Source organism: Cardiocondyla obscurior, linkage group LG07, assembly GCF_019399895.1.
Source record: "Cardiocondyla obscurior isolate alpha-2009 linkage group LG07, Cobs3.1, whole genome shotgun sequence".
Lineage (NCBI taxonomy): Eukaryota > Metazoa > Arthropoda > Insecta > Hymenoptera > Formicidae > Cardiocondyla > Cardiocondyla obscurior.
In genome coordinates, this window is record NC_091870.1 from 1,788,305 (window position 1) to 1,811,299 (window position 22,995).

At 38.9% G+C, this 22,995-nt stretch overlaps 3 protein-coding genes and 2 long non-coding RNA genes across 7 annotated transcripts; 3 read left to right on the forward strand and 2 right to left on the reverse strand.

Annotated features, from left to right (window-relative positions):
* The first annotated feature begins 594 nt into the window (after positions 1-594).
* Kkv (hyaluronan synthase-like protein kkv) lies at positions 595-15,280 on the forward strand. The gene is made up of 20 exons (XM_070659942.1): positions 595-734; positions 4,762-4,872; positions 4,969-5,219; positions 5,369-5,662; positions 6,046-6,255; positions 6,324-6,668; positions 6,798-7,189; positions 7,287-7,554; positions 7,624-7,886; positions 8,018-8,228; positions 8,286-8,533; positions 8,656-8,848; positions 8,980-9,134; positions 9,266-9,571; positions 10,235-10,482; positions 10,740-11,049; positions 11,689-11,865; positions 13,496-13,657; positions 13,788-14,016; positions 14,122-15,280. Exons 2-20 carry the CDS (start codon positions 4,763-4,765, stop codon positions 14,451-14,453), a joined length of 4,704 nt encoding a protein of 1,567 aa, XP_070516043.1. The 5' UTR covers positions 595-734; position 4,762; the 3' UTR covers positions 14,454-15,280.
* LOC139104472 (uncharacterized) lies at positions 3,835-5,518 on the reverse strand. Its single transcript, XR_011546036.1, has 3 exons — positions 5,399-5,518; positions 4,797-5,202; positions 3,835-4,525 (listed from the first exon to the last, which is right to left on the reverse strand). It is a non-coding gene; the product is annotated as an uncharacterized lncRNA (long non-coding RNA).
* Positions 5,560-6,462, reverse strand: LOC139104471 (uncharacterized). Its single transcript, XR_011546035.1, has 3 exons — positions 6,370-6,462; positions 5,919-6,278; positions 5,560-5,650 (listed from the first exon to the last, which is right to left on the reverse strand). It is a non-coding gene; the product is annotated as an uncharacterized lncRNA (long non-coding RNA).
* An 818-nt stretch (positions 15,281-16,098) lies between the features above and the next one.
* Positions 16,099-17,951, forward strand: LOC139104465 (mitochondrial coenzyme A diphosphatase NUDT8). Of its 3 annotated transcripts, none has more exons than XM_070659993.1 (3): positions 16,099-16,247; positions 16,660-16,890; positions 17,032-17,951. In XM_070659993.1, exons 1-3 carry the CDS (start codon positions 16,203-16,205, stop codon positions 17,515-17,517), a joined length of 762 nt encoding a protein of 253 aa, XP_070516094.1. In that variant the 5' UTR covers positions 16,099-16,202; the 3' UTR covers positions 17,518-17,951. The 3 variants fall into 3 exon arrangements, with proteins under 3 accessions (XP_070516094.1, XP_070516097.1, XP_070516095.1); XM_070659996.1 differs by having other exon boundaries at positions 16,109-16,247; positions 16,382-16,890; XM_070659994.1 differs by having other exon boundaries at positions 16,124-16,507.
* A 308-nt stretch (positions 17,952-18,259) lies between these two features.
* LOC139104456 (CXXC-type zinc finger protein 1) lies at positions 18,260-21,089 on the forward strand. The gene is made up of 6 exons (XM_070659970.1): positions 18,260-18,519; positions 18,723-18,844; positions 18,934-19,024; positions 19,100-19,320; positions 19,403-19,979; positions 20,140-21,089. Exons 1-6 carry the CDS (start codon positions 18,490-18,492, stop codon positions 20,653-20,655), a joined length of 1,557 nt encoding a protein of 518 aa, XP_070516071.1. The 5' UTR covers positions 18,260-18,489; the 3' UTR covers positions 20,656-21,089.
* The last annotated feature ends 1,906 nt before the right edge of the window (positions 21,090-22,995 follow it).

Consider the following 22,995-nt stretch of genomic DNA (forward strand, 5'->3'; position numbering starts at 1 on the left):
CGACATTTCAAACGAGATCTCGTGAACATTCGACCCCATCGACTGGTCTTGAGGAAAATTCTCAGATGAACCTAAAAGTAAAGAAAGAAACATTAACGATTTTTCTATTCAATGCTTGAAAATTACGCTGGGCTTCAGAACGGAGGACAGCGATGATTGGAATTAAAATCTCTCAGTTTTGTCTCGCGTTCCCCGCGTTAAAATCTCTCACTTTTGCGTCGTCTTGGTTCTTGCCTCTCGCTCTCTACCTACTCTCTCGTGAAAGTACTCCATCGATCGGCAGGCGGGGGGAAGCCCTCCTCGAGAACTGCCTCCGGTACCTTGGTAGACGATGCCACGGCAGTCGTCGTTCGGCCGACGTTCACCTCGACTCCGCTTTCACTTGACCGATTCCGGTGATCTTGCGCGATCTCGCGTCACCGCCGCCGTTGTTATCGTCGTGATAATTTTCTCGCTATCCGGAGCACTACCTAGTGTGATATCCACGATTTTACACGTTGCCTGTGTAACCAATGTAACGGATGCTGCATACGTGAGAGAAGAGAGAACGAGAAAGGGAGAGAGCGTGCGAAACTGCAGCGGAACCACTCTCGTCGACCGACTCGTGTGCTTTGGGGTTGAAGATCCAGGAAGTGAATGCGACCCTTCGGTGTCACGCGTCGACTATGACCGCTTGCGTTGTGAGGCCGTCGAGAATAAGGGTCCAGTAGAAAGCGAACCGTCCGATCAAGCAAGTACGTGATTATTTGCCGTCTTTCTTCTGGCTTTTCGGTAGTCACTGCATCAGTGAGCGCCAGCTTTGTGTTTACTAATACTTAAACGTCATCGAGGCTTAATTAGCAGCTGTCGCTTATTAACCATTAGCGACCGGCATTTCCTTTAAAACAAAAAAAATATACGTTATTATAAAATAATTTTAATAAGAGACAGTTTATGCAAGTAAAATTCTCTGAATCATAATTTATTTTTTAACAATTAAAAAGTCTTGCAGACTTCCTTAAATTTCGACTATAAAAAAATTTTAATAACCAACCGCCTGATGCTTCGCAAATTAATCCGAGATTTTTTTTTTTAGAAAGTAGAAATGTAGTCGTGATTTAATCAAAGTCGCTTATATTATAATTGCGGCTCTTCAGTACGATGAATCGAAAGTCACTCAAGGATTTTTCCACGCCTTTAAATCTCTGAGACGATCAACAATTTAATTTGAGGATTCAAACCGTGAACTTTAGAAAATATAGAATTGTGATTCAACCGCGATTCCTTTATGCTATAATCACGGTTTTACTGGGTTAACTTCCTACTTATTAATCGCCGCGAGCAGAAATGAAAGTAGTTTTGTTGCGTGCCCCGTTTACGCTGTTACGCGAGAGCTATGCGCGAGGTTTCCATACGGGAAGTTTAGGACACCGAGACTTTGAAGGGATTTCGTACACGCGAGATCGGAATCCGCGAATCCAGAGAACGCGACGAGGATAACTCAAATATGTATGACGCGCTAAAACAACGTTGTATTTATGTAGGTCAATTAGGCACGAGTGCATTATATGCAAATGCGAATTCCGAGATCTTTCGCGATTCGATAAAGAGGGTCGAAAAATCTAGTGAATGGTCCAGAAGCGGCAATGACGAAAGGAACTCGGAAAACAATACCGTAACGGGAACGTACAACACGTCGCGAACGCAACCGTGACGAAACGGTCTCGCGTTTACTCCCAGAGCTTCATTGATCGTCTTGGGAGATGAGTAAGGGGGCGGCGTGCGAATCCCCGTGACGAGACGGAGCATTGCGAGAGAACGCGGCCCCACGGAGACGATAATTGCATATTTATGGAACGGCGTGACCTTGCGCCCGTTACTTTCACTATCGCCGATCCGTAATTGCGCACAGCAATCCGCTGATCAATCCCGACCGACTCGATCCTTCGCCAATAACCGCGTCGATGACAAAGCCGCGTGATAGCGCGATCAGGAAGCGCATCTTCGTCCGCCGATGCCTCGTCGAACCGGCGAGTTCGGTGAAGTCACGTACGCCAATAATTATCCGTGATCTCCTTAATGATTAAAATAGAACTGGGTTAGATTATCGGTATTAACGACGGGTGAATCTCTGGCGATAGATAATTTTTCTCGCCGTAATTATCAAATGATATCGTTATCGCGGTGGCGACTATACGCGCCCGACATTAGGGGTGTTCCATTGCTGACGTCGTCCCGATCGGTTGTCGGAATCGAGTTTACGACGCGGAAAATCCGCGTTAGAAAGGCATGACATGAAACAGATACGAGATTAAGTCGGATTCTCGCGAGGATGGGAAAATCCCTCCCGCGTTTTCACTTCCTGAGTTCTCGCGAATCGTATCCACGACGGAGCCGACGATGGATCTCGGGAGAACTGTCTCCGGTCGCAGAAATAGATTTCGTTACCGTTACCGCAGTACGACACGCAAGGAAGAAGAGAAAGTAAGCGCGTTATGCGGCGGGATACGCCACCGTTAAGAGTTTCGCGGTGTACATGGAGTTGCGAACGAGCCGCGATTGCGATAGCAAGGGGAATTTAGAAAATAGCGTAACAGAGCTGCGTCACGGCGAAAAACTCATTTTGAACGCGAGGTTTTTCATTTTTCTACGACGCACGCGCGAACTAAGTTCAATCGAAACGCATATAAACTAAATTTTGATAAATAAATCAATTAAATTACATTGTATTACTTAGATCTTCCTAAAAAAAGACAAGAAAATAAGTAATTGCAAAACGAGGCGATTGGGAATGATTGGAAAAGAAACGTCGGTTCTCACCCACACACGTAAACGTGCTCGGGGACGATGAACTGGATCCGGCTGCCGATCGTCGTGGTAAAATCCATTCTCGAAATATATTCGTTGCGGCAAGGTCGTTCCTTTCCTCGTGACCTCGCGTTCCTTCGAGGACCCCGGCTCTTTTCTGCACATGTGACTCACACTCACACTCGTCAGGCGAAATTCTTTGGTCGATCCTCGCGCCGGGTTCCGTTGCATATCCTGCCTCGTCGAAAGTTCGGCGTAAGATCAGCGAGAGATACGCAGGCCTTTTGTTGGACTAATCTCTCTTGTATCGCCGACCAATGAGTCTTTTTACTCGCCTTTTTCAATCTCGTTATCTCAATCATCCTGGCGATTATCCTAAAAACAAATTTTTATTAGATAAATTGTTTTTATATAAATATATATTTTTAACGCTAGAATCCTTATCAAATTCAATTTTCAAAGTTATTTTAGATAAATAGATATTTTGTTATATATACAAAATTTTATTTGTTAAATAAATAATAGTTTTAATAAATGCCGAATCAACTAATTATTTATAGAAGTTTAGCTCTCTGCTGTCAATTGTCACCAATCAACTACGGTCCCTTTCGCAAGCGACAAAAGTTCGTCGCCCCCAATCGCGTGCATCGTCCCAGAAACTTATTATTCCAAATTGATAGCTAACGGTACACAACTTCCGACTTGGAAAGAATTTTAAAAGGAAAGTAAAATGAGAATTTTGGCCAGGAGTTTAAAGCTTAAGCAGTTCCAACAAATAGTCTTTCAAATACATTTTTCTTATAAAAAATTTACGCGTTTTATTAAATTAATGCTTATTTAATATTTAATCAATTTAATAACCGATCGTTGAAGCCGCTAGTCGAAGTGAGAAGCTGAGGCGCCACGAACCTCCTCCACCTCTTTCCCACAAAACGTATACCGCGGTTGCACCGCGACGATATGTCGTCTCCTTATCGAGAGACGTAGACGAAAAAACGCGAAGACGAAGGAAAAAGAAAGAGAGAAAGAAAGAGAAAGACAGAGATGAGAGGATAGAGGAGCGTGAAAAAGAAAGGGCCGAGGGGAAGGGCACAGAGATTTTTAGCAACGACGTTTAGACCCGGGGGGTACGCGGGGCGACCTCGAGGGCGGCAACGGCCGCGGAACGGCGGCCAAGCCGTCGAGTTACACTGGACGTCCTTGCTACGTTATCTGCCACGTCGTCCGTTTCGTTTCCCTTTCACTTTCAGCCATAGTCCAGGAACCAGAAACCCCGGATCTCTCGCTGCCGCGGCTCTCGCGGACCCGGGACTGAACAAAGATCGCTGTACCCGAGACCGAATAATGAGCGGGAGGAGAACCACGTATCAGATGTCGAAGAGAGATAATTGCGTGAACGCGCGATGACGTCGCGATAGACGCCAAGTTCGTTAGGTCACCGCACGGTTGAGAATTGTGCGTCCAAGGTACACGAATCAACTTGAATTGATTAATGATGGATCGATCATTAATTAACGCTCGCTGAATTACAGCCGCTAATAGTTAGGGTCGAGATATAAACGTAATCGTTGAACAGCACGAACAGCCGACATATAAACAGGAGAAAGAAAATGCTCTCACCTGGCAAATAAAATAATATAGTCGTTAAACAAAACAACTGTTATTTAAAACTTACCGATTGTAAACTCAAGAACAAAAGAAATTAAAGGCCGTCGTAAGATAAATAATGAAACAGCAACTAAAAAGGAAAAAAAATGTTATCAGAAAAAGTATCTTCGATTAACATTAATTATTAGTTTGTTTTTTATTAATAATTGGATGTCACATCCTTGTGACTTTTTTAATTTTAACCCTGATCGCTATATATAATTCTTTTCTTTCGGATTAATAGTTTTAATTTAATATATATCGCAATAACGTTAATTGCTTTGACGTAAATGGAAAGTAAAATCAAGGAAAATGATTAATTTATAGAATGGCAAAGAATCAACATCAGAATGGCGTAATACCTGGAGGCATGGTGACTGGTCCGGATGATTTTTCTGATGGTGAAAGCACTCCTCTGACTCAGGACTATGGAGGAAGGTATGACGTTTTTGTCATCTTTATAAATTTCTTCTCTCCAAGTTTCAAGACGTCACAGATGAAGAAAACTATATAAAATTAATTGTTTCAATGTAGCCAGCGTACAATCGTCGAGACGAAAGGGTGGGACGTGTTCCGGAACCCACCCATGAAAATCGATTCCAACTCGGGTTCCATGGCAAACCAGAAGTGCCTGGAGAGGATGGTGCAGATAATCAAGGTCATCGTTTACCTGCTCGTTTTCGTTATAGTACTGGGAAGCGGCGTGGTTGCCAAGGGCACAATACTCTTCATGACATCGCAACTCCGAAAAGATAGAAAAATATTTTACTGTAACAGACAATTGGGTAAGATTTAAATATGCAAGAAATTTTACTTAAAACAATTATAAAAATTATATTTACAAGTTTTAATATTAATATTAAGTCTTTATTTATTTTTTTATAATTTAATATTAAGTCTTTATTAATTATTACCGCGCGGGGTCTTTTTGTAGATCGAGAAAATCAGTATATAGTAACGTTACCCGAGGAAGAGAGAATCGCATGGATATGGTGCATAATAATCGCGTTTGCAGTACCAGAGTTTGGTACGTTGGTCCGCAGCATCCGTATGTGCATCTTCAAGTCATATAAAAAACCGCATCTGGGAAATTTTCTCGTGGTTTCCCTTATGGAAACATTTCACGTGGTGGGTTTGGCCTTAATGTTTCTGGCGGTGCTTCCGGAACTGGACGTCGTCAAAGGAGCGATGCTGACCAACTGCGTGTGCTTCGTTCCTGGATTGTTGGGTAATTAAATATCTATTTAATTTAATTCAAAGCTTCAAGAATACAACATAATATAATATAGAATAAAATAAAAAAAAGTAAAAAATAAAATAGAAATATAATTAAATAATAACATAATTACTAACATTAATAAATCTAATTTATTATTTGAAACGTGTAATGCGTATTAGTATGATTTTATTTGTCAAACGGTGAAATGTTTGATTCAGAATTTTACGTTAAGCAAAGCAAAAGAATTACGAACGGATCCACTTACTTTCGATCGCAGCTGCCCGACTTTCGTGTTGAATTTTTCCACGGTTCCGTATTGCCGAGCGAATAAACATGAAAGTAGCGATCAGGCGAGAATAGGCAAAGTGAAACACGCGCGCACTTGTTCGCAGGCCTACTTTCCCGCAATAAAAGTAAAGACGAGTCCAAACGATTCGTCCTCGTTCTTGTCGATATCGCCGCCTTAGCCGCCCAGGCAACCAGCTTTGTCCTTTGGCCCTTCTTAGACAGCTCGAGACGATCCTTATGGCTGATCCCTGTCGCGCTACTTTTAGTCTCCTGCGGCTGGTGGGAAAATTACGTTTCCACACAGAGTCCAATCGGTAAGTTTTTCTGCTCTATTTAGCTGTTCATTTAATTGTCTTTTTATTTCAATTTCTTTTTTTTTCAGGTTTAATCAGATCACTTGGCAGAGTAAAAAAAGAGATGCGACTTACGCGTTATTTCACGTACATGTTGGTGTCCGTTTGGAAAATCGTTGCTTTCTTTATCAGCTCGGCATTGATACTTCACATCCAAGGGGAAACTGTCGGGCATCTTTTTACCATGTTGAGCCCCGCGTTCAACGATCACAAAATTACAGTTACGTCTATCAAGTCGATAACATCCGGCAGTTTGCCCGATCTTTCAGAGATTTTGACAGGCGACGTCACCGAAGTCGTCAACGCCGATTTCAACACGCCTATCTACGTCCTCCTGCTGCAGATCGCTGGCGCTTACTTCGCTTATGTGTTTGGTAAGCGAATCTCGCAGATTGAAATATTTAAAAATAATACCTATAACAAAATAAAAATTTGTACAATATATTATCAATGAAAAGTATCTTTTAATTAATTAATTTTTAATATTTATTCACCATTTATAGGTAAATTCGCGTGCAAGATCCTTATTCAGGGCTTTAGCTACGCGTTTCCGGTAAATCTTACGATACCGGTGTCCATCTCTCTGCTAATTGCTGCATGTGGTCTCCGCAATAACGATCCATGCTTCTTCCACGGCACCATACCGGATTATCTGTTTTACGAGTCGCCGCTGCCGAATTTTCTCAACGATTTCGTGTCAAAGCAATACGCCTGGGTATGGCTGCTGTGGCTGTTATCACAGACCTGGATTACCCTGCACATTTGGACACCAAAATGCGAGCGCCTCGCGTCTACGGAGAAACTCTTCGTCGTGCCAATGTATGATTCTCTGCTAATCGACCAGTCAATGGGCCTCAACCGGAGAAGAGATGATCAACCGGAAGTCAAAGTTGAGGTAAGTCTGGAGCACACATAAAATAATTTATAAAAATAAAATAAAATATAAAAAAATAAAATAAAATAAAATAATGTCAATATTAATTTAATTACAGGACCTAGCAGAAATAGAAAAGGAAAAAGGTGACGGTGATTACGAGACAATTTACGAGCAAACAGATGGATCGACCACGCCTCCGTCTGCAGTGAAGAGCAGCGATCACGTAACCAGGATCTACGCTTGCGCTACTATGTGGCACGAGAACAAGGAGGAGATGATGGAGTTTCTGAAGAGTATTCTGCGCCTGGATGAAGATCAATGCGCACGGCGTGTGGCTCAAAAGTACCTGAAAGTCGTCGATCCCGATTACTACGAATTCGAAAGTAAATAAAATTAAATTAGCAGCCTAATTAATACATCGCGTATCTTTACATGGAAATGTGTTCTTTTAGCTCACATATTTTTCGACGATGCGTTCGAGCTGTCCGACCACGACGACAACGAGTCGCAAGTGAACAGATTCGTGAAGCTGCTGGTCGGCACGGTGGACGAGGCTGCGTCGGACGTGCATAAAACGAGAATGCACGTACGGGCGCCCAAGAAATATCCGACTCCTTACGGCGGACGATTGGTTTGGACTCTTCCCGGAAAGACAAAGATGATCGCTCACCTAAAGGACAAGAGCAAAATTCGACACAGGAAGCGGTGGAGTCAGGTAACCTCTTCGATGTTACAAAAACTCAATCCAGAAATAAGAGACCTATAGTTTTACCTGATATAATTCACGTAGAATCACGCTCTGCGTTTGATATTACGTTGTGAACAAACATTTTATTCTCCATTTAGGTAATGTATATGTATTACCTGTTGGGACACCGATTGATGGAATTGCCGATCAGCGTCGATCGCAAGGAGGTCATCGCCGAGAACACGTATTTATTAACCCTGGACGGCGACATTGACTTCCAACCGGCAGCAGTGAAGCTTCTCGTAGACTTGATGAAGAAGAATAAGAACCTCGGCGCCGCCTGTGGTCGAATCCATCCAGTCGGTTCCGGTACGTTAAATCATGTTTATTTAAACCGACTATAAGTAACATGGCGAAATATTCTAGGACCAATGGTTTGGTATCAAATGTTCGAGTACGCGATCGGTCATTGGCTGCAGAAAGCAACCGAGCACATGATTGGCTGCGTGCTCTGTAGCCCCGGATGTTTCTCCTTGTTTCGCGGCAAAGCGTTAATGGACGACAACGTAATGAAGAAATACACGACCAAGTCCGAGGAGGCAAGGCACTATGTGCAGTACGATCAAGGAGAGGATCGCTGGCTGTGCACATTGCTGCTGCAACGAGGATACAGGGTAGATATCTCGTGGCGAAATGTTCACGACTTCTGATCGGCATTATTACACTCATTATGACTGACTTATTACGTATTAATTACTGACGTATTACGTATATGATTTTTTTTATCGTATTATAGGTAGAATATTCCGCGGCGAGTGACGCTTATACCCACGCACCGGAAGGATTTAATGAATTTTACAACCAACGACGTCGTTGGGTGCCTTCGACCATTGCAAATATTATGGACTTGCTAATGGACGCAAAGCGTACTATTAAAATCAATGATAACATTTCGCTGCTTTACATCTCGTACCAAATTCTACTAATGGGCAAGTGCCTCTTTAAATTACATCAGCATAAAATTAAATTTTTTATATATTTGAAATAATTTAATATGTATGCATTAATTGTTGTAAAAATATTTTGTTTTTAATGCACATTTGCATTTGCATTGAAACAGGAGGTACGATTCTGGGACCCGGTACGATTTTCCTCATGTTGGTGGGTGCCTTCGTTGCGGCCTTTAAAATCGATAATTGGACCAGCTTTTACTACAACATTATTCCGATTTTGCTTTTCATGATCATTTGTTTCGCATGCAAAGCGAACGTGCAGGTGAGCATCTTTCTGTCGACTTTGTCACGTCTGTGTACACGTGTTCATGCATATCCGCTTGTCTTGTGCATTGTAATTGTCAAAAATACCTTTGATCATTAAGTGTGATATTAAGAATGGATGGTTTTCAGCTTATATGCGCCCAGATTCTCTCGACGGCGTACGCGATGATCATGATGGCAGTGATAGTAGGAACTGCCCTACAGCTTGGCGAGGACGGCATAGGCTCGCCCTCGGCGATCTTCTTAATATCATTATCGAGTTCATTCTTCATAGCAGCCTGTCTACATCCGCAAGAATTCTGGTGCATTGTGCCTGGCATCATATATTTGTTGTCCATTCCATCCATGTATTTACTCCTCATACTGTACTCCATCATCAATTTGAATGTCGTTTCCTGGGGCACCAGGGAAGTTCAAACGAAAAAGACCAAGAAGGTTTGTCAGTCGATAATTTTTTTTTAATTAATTTGTTACTTTTGACCCTGGTCCGATTACATATATATGTAATTCATTTGTGAATGCATTTCTGTTGAATGGGGCTTTGGAAAGATAATGGTTTTGGATTTATGGTCGCTTTGTTACATTTAATATTTTTTCTTTCGACGTATACGAGGACCCGTGGTCCTTGATAACAGGTGATGGTGATCGCTGTGATTAACGCCGCATACTCAATCGTGATGATCGTAATGATCGTCGCGTTTGTTATAAACGTCGTGAAGACACCGTGATGTCACCGTGGTTTATGTTCCTCGTCATCAACGAATTTCTCATCGCGGGTCTTTTGCACCCGTACGAGATCGGCTTCTTCTGCACGGTTTAATGTATTACCTGGCGGTGCCCTCAATGTACGTGCTACTAATCATATACTCACTCTGCAATCTTAACATTTCGTGGGGCACGCGAGAAATTGAGGTAAGAAAAAGCCGCGCGGTAATTAATCTCACCTACTTTATACTAACTTTTATTAATTTATACTAATGTACGCACCCGACGCTTTTTAGTTAATCTGTTTAAAAAATACAATTAAAGCGTGCTGATACTTTTAGAGTTAAATAAAAAATTAATTTCTTTTAACATTTATTAATTCGGTCGATTTAGGAACTCGAGCAAGAAAAACGAGAGGCAGAAGAGGCGAAACGCAAGGCTAAGCAGAAGTCACTGCTAGGTTTTTTGCAAAACGGTGCGGGCACCAACGACGACGATCAAGGCTCTATCGAAATATCGCTGGCCGGTTTGTTCAAATGCCTATTGTGTACTCACGGCAAGCCATCCGCCGAGAAACAGCAGCTCGTGGCGATCGCCGAGTCGCTCGAGCAGCTGGGTAAAAGACTCGAGACCATTGAAAGGTAAGAACAACCGCCAGATTGACGAAGTACTTTCATTGCGTCAATTTATTATTTTAATTTCACTTCAACTAGAAACCATGCTCGCGCTACGCGCTCACTATTTTTTAAGAGACCCATATTATAAACTACGAAAATAAAATCATGCGACTTACCAATCTGCATGAGCTTCGACGGAATTGTAGAGTGCTGCTCGTGACTGTAACATAAAATAAAACATATTAATGTAGACATGTTATTAAAAAGATTTTTTTTTACAGAGCGGTAGATCCTCATAGTCACGCTTCCGGAAGAAAGAGAGCCTCTTCCGTAGGCTCGCGCACAGCCGATCATTTGGGTGCTATCGGCGAGGATCCTGAGGACGAGGAAGGCAGCGAAACGGAGACAGTGACCAGTCAAAACACCGAAGGTAATCGCGACGGCAGCAACTTCCTCTCGCGACCATACTGGCTGAGCGATGATGGTCTGAAGAAAGGCGAGGTAGACGTGTTGTCGCTACAGGAGGAACAATTCTGGAAGGATCTGCTGGAAAAATACCTCTACCCGATCGACGATAATAAGACAGAGAAGGTAACGTATCGCAACATTGAGACTTTACTTAAATTTTGTTGGAGTTCCTATAAAAAACAAATTATTTATAAGAACTTATTTCATAAGATTCATTTTTTTTTTTTTCTTTTAAGAATTCTCAATCAATTTTTATCAATTACATGTTTTACATTTAAAAGTTAAAAGGATTTTAATTTTACACTTTATCTGAAATTAAATTATATATAAATTTTTCTAAAGAGTACTAATTAATTTAGTATTATACACTGATTTGCTACAATGAAATTAAATGTCACAACCGGAACATTTCTCGCGATATAAGCCGCGATACGTCTTTGTCACTGCAAACTGTCGATCAAGGATGAAGAAACGAGATTTACCTTTGTTAAGTATTCATATTTATACTTTAATAATATAATAATTAAATTTAAAAAAAAAAGAGAGAATTTTTGACGTTATGAAAAATGATTAAAGTAGAAATTGAGAAGAATTGTCAATTAAATTTGATTAAAATTAAAATTTAATTTAGTTAAAAATTGAAGGAAGAGACTTTTAATTCTTGACGTGAAGTGATTTTTAAATTTGCAGAAAGTATATTTATTAATCACGCATTTTTCATATATTTGATATTTAATATACGCCATGCTGCCCCCCGATCAGGCACGAATCGCCAAAGATCTAAAGGACCTACGCGACCAGAGTGTCTTTGCGTTTTTTATGATGAACGCCCTCTTCGTCCTGATCGTCTTTCTGCTACAATTGAACAAAGACTTGTTGCACGTCAAGTGGCCATTCGGCATCAAGACGAACATCACGTATGACCAAACCACCATGGAGGTAAAATTAACTCCGTCGATGCCTCGCATCCTCGATCATGGATTTATCTCGAGTTAAAAAGAAAAAACAATGACGTTAACGATAGATTCGCACCCGAACTTGCGTTCGCGAACGCACAAATCACGCAGACGACAGCTCATTAACGGAGATAACGAAAGATCGACGGATCGATGGATTGATCGACGGAGTTCTCTTATACTTATTATTCTAATCTTGTGTCGTCTCTTTTTTCTGTTTCTCTCGCATTTACCACGCGCATGCAACAGGCCCGCATCGCCGGCGATCTGATCGAGCTACGCAACAAGAGCGTGTTCGCGTTTCTAATGTTCAATGCGTTGTTCGTTCTGATCGTATTCTTGCTACAGCTGAATAAGGATCAGCTGCACGTTGTCTGGCCGCTCGGCGTCAAGACCAACATCACCTACATCGAAGAGACCTCGGAGGTATCCGATGATCAAGCATCAAGGGGAAAGGACTAGTCGGTGCTATAATGTTACATACACTGTGTTGAAAATGATCACGATGCGTCGGAATACTCATTTAAAAAAATTTCTTTTTATTAATTATTATTACGATTAAATATTTCGTAAATAAAACTTGACAAAATGTTTAATTTTTTATGATATTTAAAAATTAATTTATCGAATTATCCGAGTATTCTAAAACATCGGGACCAGCACTACACCTTGCCAATGACATTGCACCCGACTTCAATTTGTACATATGTCTTTATGTTATTAACCCAACTAGTTTGTTCGACAGCACGTGGATGGTCCTCCGATTAATATTCTCACGCACAGGTACCTCACCTTTACCTTGGGTCGAATGGAATGGAATGGCGTGGGAGATGAGAAATTTAGTGATTAGGAATAACCAGATATTAATGTCAATAACATACACCCATTTACCCGAAAATTAGACAAGATCGATTCATGAAATTAAATTAATTTATATTAATTTGATTACATGATTGATGCAAAAGTAGAAACAAATATTAAGAGACTTGTTTCTCGTAAGACTTTTAGCTAATAATTTTTAGGCAGAAGAATAACATCAATTCTCTCAATATTTTGGAAACGTAATTTTGTATTAAAAAAATTTTTTTTTTTTATGTAATACCTAAAAATTATTAGATTTGTCTAATCAAAATTATAATATTGTACATTGTTAAAACTAAGATTTTTTTTATGTGTCTAACTTTGTTGGGGCACCACATTGCCAATTACGGCAGCGAACGAGCACCACTAACGTATGTAACGCGATGGTTGCTTTCAGTGTCCTTTCAGCGGGAGTTCGACAGAGCTTGTTTTATTCCGTTCACAAGCGTGTGTACATATCTTGTATATGTATGTACATAAATGTGTTAATCTTAACACGCACGATTATCACCGATGATTACGTAATTTTAACCGCTAACGATCATGTACTCAATTATTTTTAATCAATGCACATACTCACGAAGAAGTGACATCGAATGATGGTTTTAAATAATTTTATCTGTTTCTTTTATTAAATTAAAAAAACGAATATTAGGTTTTTTTATATTTCGATCGTCATTTGATGTCGCTTCTTAAATATAACGCTTGGTCGTATATTGGTCGCACATTCTATTCATGTCCGAATTTTGCAGGTGCACATCTCGAAGGAGTATCTGCAACTCGAGCCGATCGGCCTCGTATTCGTCTTCTTCTTTGCGTTGATATTGATCATACAATTTACGGCGATGTTGTTTCATCGATTCGGCACGCTGGCTCACATTCTGGCGAGTACCAGTTTGGATTGTTGCAAAAAGGTGAGCAATACATCTCTTATAAAATTATACGCGTTCTGTTTTATATTTTAAAACGTAATTTCATTAACTTAGACAAATATAACAAATTTTTTATTGTAACAATTTGCATATTAATGCCTAATTTTTTCAGACTAAGGATCTATCCGAGGAAGCCCTACTGTCGAAACATGCGGTCGACATAGTAAGGGATCTTCAGAGATTGGATGGAATAGAAGGCGACTATGAGGAAGGTAGCGGTAGCGGACCTGGTAGACGAAAAACGATCAGAAACTTAGAAAAGAGTCGCAGGAAAACGCAGGCGATTAATACGCTCGACGTGGCTTTTCGGCAACGTTTCTTTAGCATGAATGAAAGCGCAGGTGAGCAAAGGATCAAATACGGTTCGTGCAATTATTAAATATATAATAAATAAAAAATTACCTCAAGTATATCTCGTTCAATAAATAAAAAAATGTCCATTCCAGGCCTATCGAGGAATATGTCGACGCGACGCGAAGCGTTCAAGGCGTTCGAAGGCAGGCGCAACAGTATAATGGCGATGCGCCGGAAGTCGCAGATGCAGACTTTAGGCGCGAATAATATTTATGGCGTAGCAGGCAACCCTCTTGGGATCCAAGGCCGACCGTCTCGCAGCAGTCAGATATCCGTTAAGGATGTGTTCGAGGGACACTCAGCCGCAACGTCGGGGCACGTGAATGCCGGTTACGAGGACGGCGACAGCCCCGGAAACAGCCTGCGGCTGCAGAATCTCGGTGGCAATCAAGTCACTTGGCGAGAAGCGAACTCGAACGTGTGACATGCACCTTGGTCGCAGATAAATTAACGACAAATTTATTTATCGTAGGACACTCATTTTCGAGTTAAATCTTTAAAAAAGTTGCATGAAGAAAGGAGTTTTATCGCGTAGTTTTCTCTTAATTATTTTTTGCTATTTTTGATAAAGGGTTTAAAAACAGATTACAATACGTTAATATCTAGATTCCGTTAATTATACATGCCACAAAAGAACTTGTATTATTGCAATGAAGGAGCGGCATAAATTTAGCTCACAAGCACGGTCGTACTTTCTCGTTTTTCTTGAATACGTTTCACACTTTTTTTTTATCCTATTTTTAACATTCTACTCGTCATTATCATCGTCTTTTTATTCGAGATTCATGAAAAAATACATTTCATAATGTAATGATTAATATAAGTATGTTACCTATTCTTTTTTTAACTGCACTTTTTGTATACTTTTCTGCATTTCTTTTTCACTCTCAAATCTTGAGAGTGTCTATTTTTATATACGCCTTTTTTTATGCAGAAAATATAATGTACCGCAGCAGTTAAAAGAAGCAAACCTAATTTGTATTGTCATCGTCAAGTCAACGATGGCCGCGATGATTACGCTTACTCACTCCGTTTTTTTATCTTTTTTTTTTTAATGTGATAAGTTCAATATTTAAAATAGACTCGTGTATGGATGCGTGAGTGCGTACGTATGTGTGTGTATATTTCTTGTGCATATTGATGACTGTATGTGTGAAATATAAAAGTAATAAGAGCAAAAAAATAGTAAAATAACAGTAATATCTCTAAAAATGTTGTAGAAGATTTTGAATAAACTTCATTCGACATAAATATATAGTTTTAAAGAAATTTACTTTTAATCATATTTGCTAAGTGGGAATTTAGTTACGGACTCTTCCACTGCGCGGCTATTACTTAATTCATTTTTAACTAAAATATATAAGACATAATTAGTCTCTCGGAAGCACAGACTTAGCAGATTGTACATATATATTGAATGATTCTTCTCCCACTCATCGTCGTCTAAGGCAGGTCCCCGCTACAATGCCTTACTGACGAGTCCAGTAGCGGGGCCCGGGACGAAACGACGATAACACACAACCCACAACCAAATTGGATGAATGAGTTCGGACTCCTCTATTCCCAAGTTGTGTAAACGAGGCGCGTCAAGTACTGTTGGACGAAAAAATACCCCTTGCTTGCATGAATACATGATTGTGATGGTCCTGATTCCCTAGGTGTGGGGGGAACTGGTTTCCACGATTCGCGCTTTAAAATTCCGTTTCGTCATACTACTACTACTTTATGGTCCGGAAGTGGTTGTCTAAGGCAGGTTCCCGCTACATAATGCCTTACTGATGAGTCCAGTAGCGGGGTCCGAGACGAAACAAGCACTGACTTTATTTTTTTTTTTTGTTGCGATGACATATTTACTCCCAGATAATAATATAATAATATTACAAAACGTAAGCTTCGCGCACGTCATTTACTACTGCTTTTTTTTTGCGTTAAAAAGACTGCTCTGCACTTAATAATTAATTATATTTAATAATTGCTGTAGATTTATAAATATAATAAAGCATATAATTTTATTTCTAAAATAGAAATAATAAGTATATTGTAGGAGAGACATCTGTACTCCGTTTTCTGAAGTATCCTGAACTTTAGTCGACTATAATCTCTCAAAGCGTTTGCATGTTTTGCATCCCAGTCATTTCTACTACTCATGTTACGATCGACAATTTACTGATTAATGAAGTTACCCGCGACGTCAATGCATCTTTCGCTACGTGCCTTCGTAAGTGTCTCGCAAACTGTTGCTAATATTTCGCAACAGAATCTCTAATGGTACTTGTGCATATCGCGTTTACGTCAGATAAGTCAAATCGCCACATAATGTACTGCTGTCTGTTTTTTTTTTCTCTTTTTCAGTTGAACTAGCCGCACTGATTCAAGGATTATCTTTGTTCCCTCATATTCGAAAAAGAGAGATCAACTCTGATTTAGTGTGGCTAATTCAGCTCAAAAGAAAAACAGATCTGCAATGAAAAGATCAAGGTACAGTCGATGGTAAAAAATTTGTAACAAAACATAGGTATACTTTGTATCAATACACCAAATTAAACTATAATATATTAATTAAGGATGTATTAATGTATATGCATATATAATATAATTAAAAAAAACCTTTGTTTTTTAATTATTTCAAGTCTATAACCTCCAAGCGTCGTGTTGACATGATCAATTCTGCTCTAAAACCTGAGGTTGTACTTTCGGAAAGCAATCGTAAGGCATGCATTGAGAGATTCAAATCCATGCGCGTGCCAAAGAGTCATAATGCAGCAGAAGCAGCAGTTTTGGTCCCATTATGTTTATATAAAGGAGAATTGGGTCTGCTATACACACTGAGATCCATGAGGCTTACAACCAATCGCGGCCAAGTCACTTATTTTTATCTTTAATATCGTTAATTTATAATTTTTTGCTTTTTTTTTTTGTTCAAGTGCATAGTAATTGAATTTATTTAAAAATTATAGGTTAACTAAAATAAAACTTAATTTTGATTAAAGTATATGTTGCAGGTATCTTTTCCAGGAGGCATGCGTGATGAGAATGATGTCAATCTACAGGAAACTGCCTTACGAGAAACCTGGGAAGAGCTGAAAATTCCCAGGGAAAAAATTGATGTGTGGACTACAGGAAATCTCATTGGCAAAGTTGATGTCAATGTGATGCCAGTACTAGCTTATATTGGTGAGGTAGAGCCAGAAAAGATGGAGATTAATCATGATGAAGTTGAAGAAGTGTTTGTAGTAAGTTTGCAGAAATTATGTGATCCCGAACTAATTCGTTTCACGACTTTCCGCCATCAAGTTGCGACTCTACCGTCTTATCTGGGTGGAAAGTATCGTGTTTGGGGATTTACAGCCGGTATCACTCACATGGCGTTGGAATCTTTAGTGCCAGATGTTTATGAATTTAAGTTTTTTACACTAAAATCAATGCAAAAGAGTTCTACAATAAAATCGAATAGTTTTGATAATAACGCAACGCATTCGAAGATATAAAAGATAAAGTAGAATAGACGAATTGTTAGAATCGGAAGTAGCGAGATTTTAATAAATTAAATTTTAATGCTGATAAACTTCCGTATCAATACACAGTGATTAAAGCTATGAAAAGACTGTAATATAAAAGATATTTTTTTATTAAATTGAACATTGAATTCATTATAATTTCACAGATCCTTATATCTTGTACAAATGTTTTGGTAGTCGATGTAGCAAAACTTTATTTAAAATTGGTTGTTCAAATTTAATTCCATAAATTTCTAACGGAATAAAATTTAGATAGCTTATGACAAATTAATATTATAATTTAAAAAATTTGTTTCGATCTGTACATATCTGTAATTTTAATGGTATGGTTATTGAAAAAATATAAAGTATTAGTATTTTTATCTTTTTAAAATATTTGATAAATAAAATTGATATAAAATAAAGCATTTATGTTTCTCTTTCGCCTTCCTTTTCCTTAATTCATCGCAATCACCAAAGTTTCGATCGAGAATTAAAATCGGATCAGTGATGAGATGAGTTGCGCATTTTGGCGTATTATTATTTATTGTTCAGGTATATTATTGAAATCTTCGACCGTCTAACTATATACGAAAGCGTCTGTCAATGTCATCGATCTTTTTAACCTCGCTCTGTATTTGCGGCGACAGTAATATGTCCATATATATAGAACTATCAATTTTGGTAGTTTCGAAATATTCCGTTTACCAAGTGCTCCTGGCGTTACTGTCGCCGCAAATACAGAGGCAGGTTAGAAAGATCGATGGCATCGACGCGCTATCGTATATGGTTAGATGGTTCGACATTCTAAAATAAAATAAAATTAATTTCGACAAAATAAAATAAAGCACAATAAACATAATTAATTAAAATATGGCATAACCTAAATAAAATAATAAAGAAATTAATTAAAATTAATAAAGAAACAGCATTTTCTTCGAGTTACTCCGAATTTGCTTCATCATGGGTGACAAAAGGCAGCACAGCTTGTCGGTGAGAATTAAATAATTACACACATAATTATTTATTTAATATAAAATACAATAATTTTCGTCAGGTTTATAAGCGAAACCGCTGTTGTAAATAAATATAATTTTATTTACTTTGTATAACTCATTGGTTGCAAATGTAGAATATCGCCTAATCTCTGTTGCAAGCAATGTAAATATTTAAATTAATGTTAATGTTATATGCAGAAAGAAGAGATAGCGAAGCAGTTTATGCTCCCGGAAAGGAAAAGCAAAATTGCAACGTTACTGAAGCAGGATGGTCAAGCTTATTGTATTTGTAGAAGCTCAGATAGTTCTCGTTTTATGATGTGAGTTAACCTGTCAAAATTCATTATTTCTGTTTAAATATATCGTACTTGAGACAAGATTACAACTCTTGTACTTTTAATTATTTCAGAGGATGTGATGCATGCGAAGAGTGGTACCATGGTGATTGCATAAACATAACTGAAAAGGATGCAAAGCATATAAAACAATTCTTTTGTGTTGTAAGTAAGCTTTTCAAACAAATAAATTTGTTAAAAGTAATGATATAACAAACAACTTGTAATTTATTTCTGCAGCGCTGTCGAGAGGAAGATCCAACATTGGTAACGCGATACAAGCCACGCAGAACCGATCAAGATGATAGAAAACATAAAAAGTACAAAGAAAAGGAAAGAGGACATCGATACGAATATGACGCACCATGGGATCCTAGTGTAGAAAAAAAATCGTCCAAACGTTGTGGAGAATGCACGGGATGTTTGCGCACAGAAAATTGTGGCAAGTGTGATGCCTGCAGGTAACATAAAAAAAATCAGTAGAGTCATTATTTATTCAAAGCAATATTATTAAAAAAAAATATTTTCCACACACGTGCACAGGCATTTAAAGAAATTTGGACCTTCGCTACGACTGAAACTCCGATGCATCCAACGAACTTGCCGTGTAGTAGGCGATCCACTGAAACCTTCAAAAAGTCTCAACAAAGGAACGAAATTAACTAAAAGGCGAAAAAGAGACTCGAGTAACGAGAGGAACGAATATTTGGAGCCGCCACGCCACTGCTATGGACCTGCATGCATAAAGCAATCGCGTCCCGGTAGCAAATATTGTTCAGACGATTGCGGTTTAAAGCTAGCAACGAGCAGAATCTACCAGGTGTTGCCACAAAGAATACAGGAATGGTCGTTGACCGCATGTATCGCGGAGCAGAATAACAGACGCGCATTGGAAACCGTGAGAAAGCAGCAGCACGATGTCCGTAGAATACTGCAAGAGCTGGAAAAGAGACACGTAGAGTTAGATCGTATTGTCGAGCGCGCAAAGCATGCGTCCATTGATCCGCAAGCCGAAGTGGACGACAACGATGACACGGAGAGCAGCATGTACTGCATCACATGCGGCCACGAAGTTAATTCAAGAACTGCCGTTAAACATATGGAAAAATGTTTCAATAAGGTATTTTTTTTAATCACGTAATAGTTACGAGTTTTTAGTAAAAGTATGTGTACTTATAATTTTTTCTAATTTTTTTCTTAATTAATAAATTGTGTAACTTATTTTATTAAATAGATTTGTCTCTCAAAACAAAGATGCTTATTTAGATTTAATTTTGCAGTACGAATCACAAGCATCTTTTGGTTCGATCTTCAAGACGCGTATCGAGGGTCAAGTAATGTTCTGTGATTTTTACAATCCTGGGAATCGGACCTACTGTAAAAGATTACGCGTTCTTTGCCCCGAGCACTGCAAAGATCCGAAAATTGGTGACACCGAGGTGTGCGGTTGTCCATTAGTCACAAATGTGTTCGATTCTACTGGCGATTTCTGTCGCGCACCTAAAAAGAGCTGTGTAAGACATTACATGTGGGAGAAGCTGCGACGAGCAGAGATCGATATGGAGAGAGTGAGGCAGTGGTTAAAAATTGACGAACTTGTGGAACAAGAAAGGCAAATTCGGTCGAATATGGCAACGAGAGCTGGTGTATTGGCTTTGATGTTGCATTCTACTTATAATCATGAGCTAATGGAGCAAATGACACAAGAACAAAGTAGAGAACAGCTACAAGCCATGGAGGAAGAACTGCAAAGAAGATATGGTGTACATCATAAGGAACAAAGTATGGAACAGTAATTGTCTACTTTACTAATAACGTTACTTGATCTGTATTTTTTAGCTGCATTTGCTACTTCTTATTCTTTTTTTTTTTTAAAGCAAATGGTTAAAAAATTAAAAAAATAAGAAAAATGCAGTTAAACAAAACAGATTAAGTATTACTATTTTATAATGTGGTTTATCTGAAATTGAATACGTGTAGCACGGTCAATAGTTTTCCTAACAATTGATATAATCAAGCGCAGACTCAGGATAAAACGTTGAAAAGCTACAAACATTTGGTAAAAAAAAAGGTTGTAAAATGTGTACTATAATATACATATGTATATGAATGAATATTATATAATGTACTTGTTAATAATTTTAAGATAAAAATTAAGATAATTCTGTATCGTAATACTATACTCTTTTAAACTGTCATTTTTGAAATAAACTTACCTGAAATTAAAATACATTTTGCTCATAAATTTTTAAATAAGATGTATAAAAAAAAAATTTTTGTTTGTTAACGTAACACTTATTCCGGTATAATCTTATTTGCGCTTTTGTTAATTAGTTTAAAACATAAGTCTCCAACAAAAGAAAACGGTAGTAGTAGCAACAGATGGAGAAGAAGTTTCTTTTCGGCAATATCGTTATTATTTACATTATGATATATCGAGATGCAGACGTCAGGATTTTTTTTTCACACACTCTGACAATTAATCGTTTCAACAAAAACCATTTATTCACAGGTCGTAGCCTCTGCGGATGCAAAATAACACGCCAAACTAGCGATCTATCGCTTAGCTTCGGAAAATAATCGCGCGAAGCGCATAGAATGGACATATCTTTATCCTCTCAGGAGAACCGCCTGTTTCAAATCACTTCCCCTTAAATGCGCTAATGATCGTGACACCTTGCCGAAACCTCGCGTCGCCGACGTGCGATTATTATTGCGCGGGATTATCATTATAGTCATTTTTGGAAGTTTATGTAAAATATTTAAGAGATAAGTATCATTCCATTGTCTACACGGTTTTATAATTAATCTTTAACGCCTTACTCGCAATATATCTATATATAACAAACAATAATATAAACTTATATTAACTTGCGATGCAACAATTAGGAACAAATGTGTCAATGCGATGGCAGTACGAAGCTAATGCGTTTGGATATGTTCGTGCAAGTTATGCGATTATCCAACTCAGACTCGTCAAACTGTTTAACCCGTAGTTTTAAATTAATTCTGTCGCGATAAAAAGATGCGAAGAACCGCGGAAAAATGAAACCGATAGGCCACAATAAATTGATCGTCGAAATTTGTTCCGGGACGAGAATAGAAAGAGTTATACGTGTTAGAAAGAAATTGTACACGAAAATTATTTTAGCGACTCGCTTTAAGGGATTAATTGAAAACAGGCGACTATTTCCCGACATATATGTATATACATATGTATATATACGTGCGCCGGTCTCACATTGTACATGCATGCGCTTCAAAAAGGAGAAAGGACGAAGAGAAATAGAGAACGACTCATTCTTTTTTCTTTTATCACAGTATTGCACGCAAAGCTTGTACGAAATCGCAAGTAAGACAGCATAAAGGCCAAATGGCAGACACTACACACTTTCCTCTCAGAATGCATCTGGGGAGGGCTGGAATTCTTCTCGCACAAATAGCGAAATGTTTAGTCCGCTCCCTCATATTCTCTCTTTCTTTCTCTCTGTCACTCTTATTCGTACACACTTCGGTATATTCTTCCATATCCCATGGCAACGATTCCGAACGACCCTTCACACATCCATGGTCCATGATAGCTTCGACAAGTTAGTAACAAAATAATAAGCCACACTTATGTGTGCGCGCGTGTGTGAATATATCACCTGAGAATAAATCGTGATATATCTTTTCGCTTCTTTCGTAACGGTCTCTCTGGATTTTTTTTTTCCCCGCTTTTTCGCTTATAATTCTCCCTCTAGTACGGTGCTTCAACAATCTGTCGTCGTTCAACGGATAACTATAACGCGCAGGCTGATGTTTTGCCGTCTAGCCGAGTTGACGCGGGGGCCGGACGACTTCGACATCTTAACATTAATATCCTAAGTTACGTTCAGAAACATCAGCCGTATCGGATAATGCTTCTGAGCGCAGCCCTAATGGAACGTTAATCTTCTTACGAAAGAAGCCGCGGAGAAAAGTCATCCTTTTCCAGATAAATTCTGCAAACGTTCGACACGCGTACAGAGTCTCGCCGTTACTCCCGAGCAATCTGTCGAGACAGATTTAACACGCGGAATCTCCGAGGACTCTCTTAATTCAGAGTGAAAATTCTGTAAAAAGAAAAGAGAGAGAAAATTAAAAACCGCGAGATC